Source organism: Triturus cristatus, chromosome 12 (assembly GCF_964204655.1).
Source record: "Triturus cristatus chromosome 12, aTriCri1.1, whole genome shotgun sequence".
In the NCBI taxonomy this organism is placed as follows: Eukaryota; Metazoa; Chordata; class Amphibia; order Caudata; family Salamandridae; genus Triturus; species Triturus cristatus.
The window spans coordinates 753,207,133-753,221,863 of NC_140595.1; the positions used below are offsets into that span (position 1 = coordinate 753,207,133).

The 14,731-nt window shown below is 44.8% G+C and overlaps 1 protein-coding gene across 1 annotated transcript in view; it reads left to right on the plus strand.

The window, feature by feature from the left end:
- LOC146782703 (uncharacterized) overlaps positions 1–14,731 on the plus strand; it is a 179,022-nt gene that overhangs the window by 129,449 nt on the left and 34,842 nt on the right. The window contains exon 6 of the mRNA XM_085637716.1: positions 635–662. Within this exon, the coding sequence (XP_085493842.1) occupies positions 635–662 (28 nt within the window). The remainder of the gene's footprint in view (positions 1–634; positions 663–14,731) is intronic.

Sequence of the window (14,731 nt, forward strand, 5' to 3'; positions counted from 1 at the left end):
TCACTGACTGCTCTTTCCCCACATGTTCTTCAAAGTACAGCTTTCTACCTTTGTTAGATTCTCTACTGTCTCTTTGTAAGCTCCCAAGCTTTTAGCTGTCAGATATCTCTAGTGTTTCTCCTCTCAGCAGCTATTCTCATTTGCAGCAGGCGTGATGATATATGTTCCTTGCTAGGTATTCTACTCACTCCACACAGGATAGCTCTGCTCTTGAGATGTCCATGAACTCTTGCTACATTTATGTTTCTTTTAATATTGTATGCAGTACATCATACAGTGTCTTAACACTGCTGCTGAGAATTGAACAATGTTTAGCAATTAGGCCTTCAGACAGTCTTACTCTCAGCATTCCTAGTGGTTTTCTCAAGTAGTCTCTAATTGTCTTTCTTTTTAAATAGAGGGGTAAGCTAGCCAGACTCATGGGTACAGGAAAAGAACTGTGATTACGTATATGGTAACATATATCAATTACTTTAATGTGACCAATCTGACCTTTCCAAAAAATGAACCTCAACCTTTATAGCTCAGCTGAAAACATACTTCCAGACCTTTCAATCCACCCTGATTGTTTTTGATTGCAAGTACTTGCCAAGGTGATTAATATGAACTTATGTTTTCTGTTTGTAATCTGCAGGTCTGATTCTAAAATGTTCCAAAGCAAGGTAAGTTGTCTTGAAAATCTAACTTTCTTTTCAAAGAATTCTGTTTTTGAGACACCAGGTGAAAGTGATGCTCACTGAACAATGGGCCTGGTAAGGGAGTAGAACATCAAATTATACTTTCCCATATAGTGATTCTTACACAGAGACTCACTTAAGGCAATCTCTTCACATAACCAGCCTTCAAGTGATTAGCTGCAAGAGAGCGGATGTCTTTTAATCTTAGGAACGTCTCTGTATTTGATTGGAAAAATATTGGACAGTATCCCCCTTGCCAGAAATATAGAGTGTGCACCTTACAGGGACCATGAAATGTGTTCAGTTGTATTCCTAAAAATAAAGGCTAGCTGACGAAATAAGGAGACTTATGTAGGGGTATCTTGATGACCTAACTATTGAGGTGCAAGGTTCTTCTGACAGCTGATACTGCCTACACAGTCGGTCAAGTAGGAAATGGGTCTGCAATTTACTTTTGACACTGAGAACACTGTATTCCCAGGACCAGTTAAAAGTACAATTCATCTATATATCCCTTAAAAAGCATTGATTTCCTGATACCATGTAGAAAAAAGTCCCAATGTCATTGGCAATTGAAAAGTGTACAGCTATCACTTGTCTGGCTTTGTATCCCTGTAACCCTGTCTGAGGAATTTGAAAGTCATAGATCACATGAGCAGGAGGACAGCACTTGCTGAGTGTGTGCTATATGGAAAGGATGTTTTGTTGTGTCTGCAGGTCCACATGTATGCTCAAATCATACCATAGTGAGTTTGGCACTAGAACTTAAGCTTGAAGTTGTCCAAACATGCAAGGTGATAGAGTAGAGGTTGTGAGTTGTTCTGTGAATAGAATGGTATACATTTTCCATGCGCGAAGAGTTGAATGCTGTGTCTGAGGTCAGAGACATGTTCTGACCATGTCACACAGACATGTTCCTTCAGATAAAGTCTCAGAAAAGTGGGTTTCAATCAATCAATCAGGATTTATGGAGTGAGCACGGCAAATCACCTGTGAGGGTCTCAAGGCGCTGGAGCTGCTAACTATTTCATGGTGATCTGTTCATTCATTTGCAATGAGGGAAAAACAAAGAGGGGAAAAAGCAAGAAGACAGGACCAAGAATGATGCACCAACAGTTGGAGAGCAGGGCCTGGGCCCTGCTCAATTGGGTCACACTCCCGCCTCTATTAAGTAGGTCCTGGGAGTAGGAGGGGCACTGGGAGGCGGTAGGTGGGGCTACACAGGAAAAAACGGGCAGGAAGGACAATGAGGGAAAAAGAAAGAGAAACCAATGAAACAAGGGAAAAGCAGGGAAAACACACCCATAAACACAGGGGGAAAGCAAGGAGAAAGCAGTGAAAAAAAGGGAAACGCATGGAGAAGGCACGTGAAAAAAGGTGGAAAAGACAAGGAGAAAGCAGTAAAAAATTAATCAAGGAGAAGGCACTCAAAAAAGGTTGAAAAATCAAGGCAGTCAATATGAGGGAAAATCAAAGAGAAGGCTCTAAAAAATAGGAAAAGAGTAGGAGAAAGCAGTGAAAATGAGGGAAAAGCAAGAAGGCACTATAAAAACAAGGGGGAAAAGCAAGGAGAAATCAGTGAAAATGAGGGAAATGCGAGGAGAAGTACCTCAAAAAACTAGAATAAGCAAGGAGAAGATGGGAGCAAGAGCGATGCAGCAGCATGGGGAAAGCTGGGTCTGGGCTCTGAACCATTGACTCAAGATTGATGCACTTTCGACAGTAGACTGAAAAACATGCAATAGGGGGAAAAAAGGTGGAATCCTACTTCAAGAATAGGAAACAATACTTACATTTTAATACCCCATCAAATTAAACGAAGGTCTTCAATTTTACAAATGCATGGTGGTAGTGAGTCCCTAAGAAAAGATGGTCCTTGCAAGTTAGTCTTGGTAAAACTGGGAACTTAAATCCTCAGATGGCTTATGAAAGGTGGCTCTTTTCACTTTGGTCACAGCCCCTTCATTGTACAAATATGTCATGGATGATAACAGCTCTACTTGGAAGTATCTCTCACTTCAGATATCCAACCCGTCAAGTGTCAAAACTTGAGCGTCTAGCACCTACCTGAAACTTACCGTAACACCAACAAGACAGAATTCCTATTATTTGACAAGAATAGAAAGTAAGAAACTCTGCCAACCTGACTCAATGACATGAACTTTGATGACACTGAACCCCAATTCCATCAAATGCCAAGTCACCTGGATTTACCTGGATTTACCAAAGGCATGAAACTCACTCTTAAGGAACACATTACCAAAAACATAAAGATAAAGGTACCAGCTGTCTCTTCTAAATTAAGTGAAACAGTTTCTCACAGAAAGCAACTTCACAATTGCATCTTTATGGTGGTCAAGATCTGCACTATGGCTTCCCGGAGTCTACACTGGCCCACTTTAAGGGCATCCAACACACCCCAGCACCTCTCATTTAGGGCCTGAAGAAATATGATCACATCATACCTATTCTTACTGTACTCCACTTTCTCCTCTTGTTGTCCCTCAAAATCAACTGTATCTTTTACAAGCCATCTGGCTTGCAAGCTCCACATCTGTGGTGGCTATATGTACACCCTCTGAAAGGAGACAAAGAAGTGTACAAAAGAAAACGCAAAGTATCGGCTATTTACATTTACGCACCCTGGATCAGGAGCTGTTTCTGCATATCTATCAGGACTGTTTCAGCCCTGATTCAATTTAGGAAAAAGTTAAAGATGCACATTTTTAAAGTATACTACATTACAATGCAATAACAGTACACTTATTCTCCCAGAATCCATCTCCTTCTCCAATCTCTTTCTGACTGTATTCCAGCCCTTGCGTCTGTAAATCACTCCATTGTTTTGGCTAGGTTGGAACCATACAAATACCTCAAACATACATGTTTCCTGGAATGCATGAACATGAAATACTCAGCGTCCTGAAGGAGAATCAGTGGGCTATTGGTAGCCATTCAAGTGCTACGGATTCCAGTGGAATGTCATGAAGCACAGACACAGCAGGAAATCTGCAGCTGATGTATGTAATTTGCAATATTTACAACAGGTGCAGTGAGGAAATAAGGGTGTGTCTGTTTCCACAACTGAGGTATAAGAACACAAAATTGATAGGGACTTGAGCCAGATGACAGCTTCCTATAAAAGGGTATTTGATTTTCAGATGATTGAAGGATTTCACCAGCAATGGTAATATTATTTATTTTTATTATTTATTTAAAAAGTTTTATATAGCGCTGTCAAGAGCCGAGGGTATCAGAGCAGTTTACAACATTGTCAAAGGCAGTTACAGCCAACAATTGGTTAGAGTAAATAACTGTGTCGAGAGTTGCATCCATGATTGAAGCTGGTTGAGGAGGAGATCCTTCAATTGTCTTTTAACGTTTGTGAAGGAGAGGTCAGTCCTGAGTTCTACTGGTAAGAAGTTCCAGATATTGGGGGCATTGCCTGAAATGGATGGATCTAGGTCTTTTTGTTTATGTTTTTTTTTTGGGGGGGGGGGGGGGGTGAGAAGCAGGGTGTTGGTGCTTCTTAGGTATCTCGTCTGGCCTGCCTTTGTGAGTTTGGCTGTCAGGTAGGCTGGGTAAACAGTGTGAAGAACTTTGTGAGTGAGACAAGCAGTTTTTAAGTAGCAGGGAGCTTCAATTGGGAGCCACTTTAAGTCTTTCAGGGAGGAGGAGATGTCATGGTGTCTTTTGACTCCTATGACCATCCTTGCTGATGCGCTAACACTCCGATCAGTGTGTCAGAGAAAGGCACTCTGCCACTGTTTTATGCCGAACCTTGTTTTTTAAAATTGCTTATTTCTTCTACTTTGCCCTCCTTTGTTCGATGTGTTTATTTTACATGACGCAAATAAATTGAAAGCATAATTGACTGTGGGAATTTGAGGGAAGGGGTAAATTGCAAAAAACGGCGCTTTATTTCTTTATAACGTCTGTAATAATACAACAATCAATCCGGCGCTTACTTTGGGTCATTCCTTTTGGCCGCATTGTTGTATTTATGGGGAACCCTCTTCCGCCGTTTAGGCAAAGGATAGACCGCCATCATTGCGGTTAGCGGTGCAGCTTCCCGGGGCTTTAAAGCTGAGAGTGGAAGCGGCCGCCCAGCGCTAACACTCCGATCAGTGTGTCAGAGAAAGGCACTCTGTCACTGTTTTATGCCGAACCTTGTTTTTTAAAATTGCTTATTTCTTCTACTTTGCCCTCCTTTGTTCGATGTGTTTATTTTACATGACGCAAATAAATTGAAAGCATAATTGACTGTGGGAATTTGAGGGAAGGGGTAAATTGCAAAAACCGGCGCTTTATTTCTTTATAACGTCTGTAATAATACAATAATCATTCCGGCGCTTACTTTGGGTCATTCCTTTTGGCCGCATTGTTGTATTTACGGGGAACCCTCTTCCGCCGTTTAGGCAAAGGATAGACCGCCATCATTGCGGTTAGCGGTGCAGCTTCCCGGGGCTTTAAAGCTGAGAGCGGAAGAAGCCGCGCAGCGGACGCGCGCAGCGGGTGTGCCGCGGGCGCGCTGAAGGCGCGCCCAAGGCAAGCTCGTCTGCGCTCGTCCGCGCCTCGTATGCTGCCGGCTGCCGAAAGTATGGAGGTTACTGATGCTCAGGGATTCTCCGTCCAGAGGTTAGTCTATTCGCGAGAGAAACTGCTGCGTCTGGCTAACAGTGCTCCAAATTGGCAGGGGGATAAACCTATAAATGGTACAGCCATGCTCACTCAGAAGAATGACCAAATGAGCTATAGCCGGCTCCTAACTGTTGTTCCCCAGATGTCAGTACGCCTCAAATAGATCGGCCAGATCTGTGGGTGACACCCTCTGTGGGGGAGGCGGAGGAGAAGCAGCCTGTGGGGGAATTCTCTGCCTTTCAAGCCCTCTACCTAAATGTACGTTCATTATCAAAACATGCTATGGAAATATGGGACCTGTTAGATAGCGTCAAGCCGGATTTGTGTTTATTCACAGAGACCAGGCTCAATGACGAAAATACTTCCACTTTAAAAACGGCTTTCCCAGATGAATACTCTGTCACACGTCTGGACAGAGTTGGAAAAAGGGGTGGAGGTATGGCTATTGCAATTCGCTGTCCTTATCATATAACCATTTTGGATAGGGTTTCCTCACCTTCCCTTGAGTTACTGATCTTTCGAATACAACAAGCTCACACTATTGAGCTGGCAGGAGCCTTAGTATACCATCCTCCAAATAGCGAAAATAACAGCTTCTGTACTGATCTCTCTGAAAGATTGGCCCCTTTCATACTGCGGTCAACTAGATTCCTATTGGTGGGGGACTTTAATTATCATTTGGAGGTCCTCTCAAATAGGGATTCAGCAAGCTTGCACGCAAGTATGGAATCTTTAGAGCTTACCTCTAGAGTGACCGTCTCGACTCATCGTGCCGGCCATACTTTGGATACCATTTTTTCTAATATGTTGGATTTGAAAGTAGAGACTCCGATGGAGGTGGACTGGACAGACCATTTGGCACTTTGTTTTTCTTGGAATACATTGGGGCGCCCCAAACGACCTAAGCATCGCAGTGAACCCCGTAGAGCATGGAAAAGAGTGACGGCCGCCTCTTTCAGCCGTAATTACTCTCCTCCTTTCTCTGGGGAGACTGACTACGATGCAACTTTAGAGAGAGTCGAGGCCGCCATTATAGAGGCACTCGATGTGATTGCTCCATTAAGGTCAAGGCAAATAGCGCCAAGAATAGCTCCGGCACTTTGGTTCACTGAAGCCTTAAAAAAGGAGAAATCCGGCATTAGAGTTTTGGAAAGAAGATGGAGGAAAACTAAAGCAGTGGCAGATAGAGATAGGTATCGGGCAGCTCATAGAATCTATCTAAACAACTGTAAAATGGCTAGGAGAACCCATCTGAGTACGCGGATATTGGAGGCTAAGGACTCCTCGCAGGAGCTCTTCAAGATTCTGAGAGAATTCACATGCCCTCGGAATAATGAGGTGCTCCCTCCAGCCACTCAGGATTTCTGCAATGCACTAGCGACACATTTCACCGACAAAATCTCCATGATTTATCGTACCTTTGAGGAGAATGACAAATTAAATAACAGCATGGTCCCTAGATCAGTACCATGCTCACCTGGTTTAGATGTTTTTCCTATCATTACAGCTGCCCAGGTTGAGGTTCTGTTGGCTAAAATCAAGTCTGGATCCCCTCTGGATCCGATGCCACCTAGGACTATGAAGGAGTTGTCTTCTATCCTTGCAGATTCCTTGGCTACCATCTGTAATCTGTCGATAGCGACAGCCACCTTCCCGAAAAAATGGAAGGTATCTCGTGTTAAGCCACTACTTAAGAAGGTATCAGCGGACCCTATGGAAGTTCTTAACTACAGACCCATCTCTCTTCTTCCTGGTTGGTCTAAAGTTATGGAATCCATCATAAATGGTCACTTGTCCAATTATCTAGAAGAAAATAAGTTTTTGGATTCTACACAGTCAGGGTTCCGAACATCGCATAGCACAGAGGCTGCTCTACTTGAAGTCATTGACTCCATCCGGCTGTTGCTCGATCAGGATTCTCCGGTTATGCTGGTGTTATTAGATCTGTCGGCAGCTTTCAACACCATCTCCCACTCTATACTGTTAAGTAGATTGCGGGAGGTGGGGGTCGGCGGCCTAGCTCTTAGGTGGTTTCAGAGCTACTTATCCGATAGATCTCAATCCATCCAACTGGGGTCCTACATGTCATCTTCAGTAGGGGTAGATAAGGGGGTTCCACAGGGCTCTATTTTGAGCCCCACATTATTCAATCTGTATGTGGCCCCCCTAGCGTCTATCATTAGAAACTGTGGCTTTGAGGCCATCTCCTACGCTGATGACACGCAGCTGATTATCAACTTCGGAAAGTATCCCGCAGCCACGAAAGTTAAGTTTGCAGCCTGCATGATTGATATTGCTGAATGGATGAGAAGTCATTTTTTACAACTTAACTCATCCAAGACGGAGATTCTTCTGTTCGGCAAAGCTGCGGATTTCTGGGCCCCTGACTGGTGGCCATCAAAACTGGGCCCAGCTCCCATTCCTAGAAGTTGCGCTAGAAACCTGGGAATATTTCTAGACAACCAGCTCTCAATGGAGACCCAGGTCAAAACCTTGGCTTCCTCATGTTTTGGTACTATGCGGATGCTAAGGAAGATTTTCCCTTGGATCCCGCTGAGTGCCAGAAAAACGCTTATCCAGGCCCTGTTAATGAGTCGCCTGGACTATGGAAATTCCTTACTGGTTGGTATCCGGGAAGATCTCTTTTCTCGATTACAGGTGGTACAAAATACAGCAGCCCGACGTTCCCTTGATAAGCCTGCGAGAACTCCCTCTCTGCCGCTTTTGCGCCAACTTCACTGGTTGCCAGTTAGAAAAAGGGCAACCTTTAAAATGTTGTGCCTGGTTTTCAGATTCTTACATGGTCTGGGACCGGTTTACCTCAGGGACAAACTTAAATGGTATCAGCCCTCAAGACAGCTCAGATCCTGCAATCGCAAAACCCTGTGCGAAAATAAAATCAGGAAAGTAAGGATAGGGGGTCGTGCTTTTTCCCATCTAGCCCCTAAGTTATGGAATAGCCTCCCTGAACACATTCGCCAATGTTCAAAGTTGACCCCATTCAAAAAGTTGCTTAAAACTTGGCTCTTCTAACTGTTCTTTCCTTCTCTCTGACCGCAGATCTTGTTTTGTTGCGAGAGCCGAGAGATCCCCTTGGGGATGATTCGTGCGCGATATAAGTGATCAAAATCAAATAAAAAATTTAGAGTTGTTCCAAGTGGGGGCTACATGGGAATTCATAGTGCCTGTGAGGGTAGCATTCCCGTAGTCTACTATGGACTGAACCAGAGTTTGAATTACAGTTTTGAGATCATTGGGATGGAGGAAGGGCTTGATTTTATTTAGGAGTTTTATATTGTAGAAGGCAGTCTTTGCCGGGGTGGGGGGGGGAGGGGAGGTCTGTCCGTTTTTGCACAGGAGAAGAATTTTCTTATTTTCTTGGTTGAGTTTTAGATGATTTTGTAGCAGCCAGTTTTGGATTTTTATGATTGTTTTATTTAGCCGTTGTATGTCATCTAGTGAGGATATATCCAGGTATAGCTGCAGCTGGATGATGTCCACATAGAGTGGGTAGAGCAATGTTTGCATGTTTGAGTATGACGGTCAGGTGCTCCATGCTGATACTGAACAGTGTAAATGAGAGGACTGAGCCTTGGGGGACACCTCTGGTTATACCAACTACAACAATGGCTTTCTACCAGTGACACAGCAGCCTACGATCTTGAATAAGCAGGAACAAGGCCCCCAGCGGACTTACAGCTGCCACACGGGGAGCTCTTCACCTGGTCTGTTGGCAGTGCCGGTGAGACTTCAGTTTGCCCAGGAAGCACCTGTCGAGGTCCCACACTGGGATGTTTCTCTTGTGATGCTGGTGAGCCTGGCTGGGTGGCCACAGATGATGCTGCATCCCCACCTGCTTCCAGGGGGTGATATCAGAGACTCCAGGTGACTGTGGTTGCCTGGCAATGTGTCTTCGGCCAACTTCTCTCCCCTTGCTCATTGGGATCACCCACACTCTTGCCAGGACTGATGAGGGAGCGTTAGCCCTCGTTGGCTTGAGCCGTTGCTTCTCCTGTTGTCAAAGCTGCTGCAGGGCCCCCACTCCGCCTCAGCAGGTTGCCCAGCAACCTCTTCCAGCCAGGGGCAACTCCTTCTTTCCATGGCTTATCGGCCCGGGTGGGCACATGTGCTGGATGTGGAGAAGGGGAGACAGCACCTTCACACTCGAGTTCTCCCCTTGCGGCACACACCAGGCCTCTCGGGCTGCCACCTGGCTCAATTAGGAGTAGTGGAAGAAGGTTACCCCACTAAAGCGCTCACCACATGCTTCCTGGTACACTGGGCAGCTTTCCTCTCCACCATTTGAGGGAATACAGCGCTCTTCATGCGCTTTCCCTGTTTCCTCACCACCAGAAAGGTACCAAGACAGTCCAGTCATCTTCCTGCTCCAGGCAGGCGCAAACATTTCAGGCAGTCCAACCCCACACAAGTTAGGGGCAGCACTCCACACACAACTTCTCCTGCTCTCCTTCCAGGCAGATGTATTCTTCTCAGAATGAAGTCTTTTATTTTCCTGAAAATTCCAAGAGGAGGAAAGCACACACAAGCCCTTGGAGATTCTTCACAAGCAGGATACGACAGCAGGGTGAAAAGAGTCAGTCTTTTTCCTCCACCACATAAGCAGCAACTGCTGGCCAACCCCCCCTCACTCAGAACAGGCAGCACTTCTCACACAGTCCTCCTGCTCTTCTTCTTGGCAGCGTCCTCTTGTTCCTTGATGTAATCAAATGTCCTGCAGTTTTAGGTGTAATACTTATACCCCAAATTGTCATTGTTCTCTTTACTGTAAGTGTCTCTGAACCCAGTCCAAACCAGTCCTGTCCTCCCTGGTGCAGCATGACCCCAGGGGGCTGAGACAGTATTGTGAAAAATGAGACACAGCCTATTCAGGTGCAAGCAAAACTCATCCCACCACTCTAAATGCAGACCAGCCCTGCAATTAGTCACCCAGGCAAGGCAGGGAACACCTCAACCTCTGTCGTGACTGTCTAGAGTGAATGCACATCTTTGCTCCTGTCACTCAAACACCAGATGCTGAATTCACAAACAACCAGAGGCACACAGAGAGGTAAAGCAAGAAAATGCCAACTTTCTAAAAGTGGCATTTCCAAAAACAAAATTTTAAAACCCCCTTCACAAAAAGGTGCTTTAATAAATTCTAAGTTTAGAGAGCCTACACTCTATTTTCCTATCTTGTCCCTATTGCACGTTACACGTGTTACAGTTCAAATCCAATGATAAGCCTATGAGACAGATAGCCTTTCAACAGTGATAAACAAAATACCCAGTATTTCACTATCAGGACATGTTACATACACCAGTTCATGTGCTACATTTGACATACACTGCACCCTGCCCATGGGGGTACCTTGGGCCTCCTTTAGTGTTGCATTACATGTAGGGGATGGGAATGTTGAGGCTGGCAAGTGGGTGCACCTGCCAGGACAACATGCCAGTTTACAACTGCGCACACAGACACTATAATGGTGGGTCTGAGACACATGTGCAGGGCTTCTCATGTGGGTTGTACAACCAGTGCTGCAGGCCCGCTAGTAGCATTTGATTTACAGGCCCTGGCACACAATGTGCACTTTACTAGGGACTTACCAGTAAATCAAATATGCCAATCATGGATAACCAATAATTGTCACAACTTATACAGACAGCATGTGCACTTTAGCATTGATCAGCAGTGGTAAAGTGCTGCAATCCTATAGCCAATGAAAACAGGGTCAGACAAATAGGAGGAAAAAGGCAAAAAGTTTGGGGGTAAACTTGTCAAAAGAGCCAGGTCTAACAGATCCGCTATGAGTGTTTCAAGGTGTTGTTTGATCAGTCTAAGTTTGAATTGTTTGGTGCAGGAGCTGAGAGGTTCGTGGGGGGGTAAGTGATGAAGAAAGCATTTGGTCTGTGAGATTTCATGATGTTGGGTGATGCAGGGGGTGAGGGTTACTGGCGTGGAGACAGGCATACTTACTTGGGCATGTGGGATAGGTTCACGTTGAATGAGATATACTTTTTCTAACCCCTAGCAGAGAGCCCAGCAGTCCAGGGTGCTAGCTACTTGAGATCACAGAAATAAAGAGGTCACCCTAGGGCACTCAATATCTCGAGGCGTGGATCTATGCAATGGTGCTTTCCATGTCTTCTGAGATATGTTGCCATGAGCAGGCAGTTGGGAAATTCTGAGTCAGGATACTAAGGTCTTGTTGACAAGAGAGGATTTTTTCATAATCAGGCCTTCTGTTGTATGAGCCTTGAAAGCCTCTATTGAAATAACCCATCCAGGATGGACTGGGGTATCATGCCAGTGCATTTATGAGGTGCAATGACTGGTGGCAGACAGTGAATATAGAGCAGCAGTGAAAGTAATTCAGTTAACCAATGTAATCATGTTATTATGACTCATCTGTGTGTAGGCAGTTATTATGAGAGGGGTCAGAAATGGTGGAGTACATAGTTGCAGTAGTAAGTCCTGTGGTAGGTGTCATTTGAGCAGTTGGTGTTAGAAGCAATCACCCAATCCAAAATGGTTACTACTCTGAGGGCTTAGAAAGACCTCCTATTTGTTTCTATTACTTTTGTCATGAAGGAAAAGGGCCTGTATCCAGAGTGGCTTAGGTGGTCCTCTTGTTATTCCCACCACCACTGGAGATAAAATATATCACCAAGATGGAAACTCTACCAGGAAGAACATCCAAGATGAAAACCTGGGTTCCTCACAACAGAGAATTGGCAATGAGATTCCCAATGGGCAAGTCTGCACCCACCTCACATAGCTATCTCTGCAGTCAGGTCATGGGGACAAAAATGAGGCAGTAGATTGGGAGGGAATCGATGCCCCAGGTGGATGTCGCAAAGGACACAGTTCAGCTGATTCACTCTTCTCAGTGTCTGAATCCCTGCAGCTTCGCTATGGGGCCATGGTGCTCCCCCAGCTCTCTAGTTGTCAGCCACAGGAGCCTAGTCAGACACCCATATCCCCTCTTCAAGGGCATCTGGCTTGCTCATCCAAACCCCTGATCAGCCCTTTTGTGATACCCCCAATGTGATGATGGGACTAGCCATGTAGAGGCGGGATCGTGGGGGTCCGCAACCCTGATTTGGCTCAGCCAGGTCAGAATGCTCACATCCTGCATCCGTTGGCGACCACAAGGCAGAAAGCAGTGGCAGAGCGGACCCACCCTGACCTGAATGGTCAGGACAGTGGTGTAGTCCACACCTTGAGGCAGAAAGTCCTTTAAAACTCACTGTCACCTGCAGCAGCATGGAGAACCCGCCGCCCTGCTTCCATCTGCCGATCAGGGCAGCAGTATATTCATCCACTGGGCAGCCATCATCATGTCAGCAGAGAGCATTCCAAGGTGTCCCCTCAATGGCCGATCACCAGTGGCAGACCTGAGCAGACTGTCAGAAGTGAGGAGATTCTGCTCTTCCCATGTTGCTGAATTTCCTGGTCACCAGTATGGTGTCTGAGATTATTCTGTGTTTTCTCCTGTTTTGCTTTGGGGCTGTTGTAATACCAGTGGTGCCAGTGAGGGACCTTATTGTAGTAAGGACAATGGGCCCCTAACTGCTCATTAGAAAAAAATAAAATAGAATTTCCATCTCATTACTGCTTAGTTTTCTGACGCATCCAATGCAAAATATCTCCAATGGCACAAATTAAAAAAAATCTATTAATGCAATATGTTGATACATTTTTTGAGTTGTATGTAATACAAAGTTTGGTAAATTCATAAAACTCCCTGACACGTTTTTTGTTTTGTTCAGGCCTCAATAAATGTAAAAATAATTTTGTGTAATCCTACCAGCAAGTTTGGAATATTAAGTCATTGGTGTCTACAGTTAAAAGATAAGAAAGAAGACAACCCCAGTTAGCCTACTTATGTTAGCCCCATGTAGAAAGGTAAGGGGGCATCATTTCATCCCATGCTAGTGAGTTAAAGTGAATTGATAAGGTAGAAATACCGCATCAAGGAAGAACTGAAATCCCTCATCCATAAAATATCCACTGAAGGAGTGAAAATCTCACTCATCTTGGTTGGTCAAAATACCAAAGAACCATTATAAATAATTAGGAGAATATATTACCACAAAATCTCTTATTACCATAAAAAATAAACATAAACAATTATAATTTATATAACTTCCAACAACAAACTCAACAAGCTGCCTCTACATTTTAAATGACTAATTCAAAGTAAAAATACTTTTAATTACGTATTAAACTTACAAATTACACTAAAAAAACACAAGTGTTATAATAGTAATCCCTAAAATTAATATAATGATTAATATATTTATGAAATTAACCAAAAAGGAATCTATTTAAACTCTAATAAGGTAGACTATATAACATGAAGCAATATTTTTCAAAAGATATTGAAAGACACATACACAACGCTATGGTATGTTGTGGAGGTTGGGACCCTGAACTTGGAGCTTGAAGAGTGTAGAGCGGAGCCATGTGAAGTGTGGTGGCAGAAGAAGAGGAACCTCTTTGCGGCATCATGCCACGTTGATCATGGCCATTTTTCCATGATACCTGTGGCCCGAGACTCTGACCGCGACTCTGACCAAGTGGCCGGATAATCCGGACCTCTTGCCCCATCTACATCTTCATCTCCTTATCCCTACCCCCCCCCCCCATATTGGAGATCTGTGGGGGATCGTGGTGAGTGGGGTGGTGAGGTGAGATGAGAGAATGATGCTTTTTACCCATTGACCTGAGCACTCTCATTGGACTCTGCCCCTTAGGTCAACCCAGGACGAACTACAGTCGGTGTGTGCCTTGTTTAAAAATAAATTGTAAAGGACTGAGAGGATTGCAAACAGGGTGGATTTATGATTATGGCTGTGACCAAGGCCCTTGATACTAGACTGAATTTAAAACACAGACTTGAATCGTTTGAGGGCAATTTGCATTTAGTAAACTTCACTAGAGGCTCATGAAGCATAAGTGGCTTTAGTCAGGAGTAGAGGTGTAAGAGGTATAAGAGGAGTTTACTTCACAATTTAAAAAAATCTGCTCACTGTTAACCACCTGAGCCTTGTCTTGAGCTGCTTGCCTTATCATCAACCACCAACTGCCAACCATGAGGAGAACTGTGAAGAGAAGAGTGTGTGAGGCACAAGCAGGGTGGCAGCAGTTTTCAGGCCCTGCTGCCGGAGGGTGGAGCCGGCGGATGTGGAGACGGTCTGGCCAGGTACAGGTGTAGTCTGCAAGCCCCTTGTGTGCTCCAACATGCTTGGACAAAAATCAGTAGTGGAGAAAAGAATCTGGGCGTACGCACAACAGCTTCAAGTGGCATTGCAGCAGTTTTTAGGGACTGCTTCCAGAGAGTTGAGCCGAGGGGAAGTGGCAACAGCCTGGCTAGGCCCAGGTGCGGTCGGCACAACCCTTTATAGCT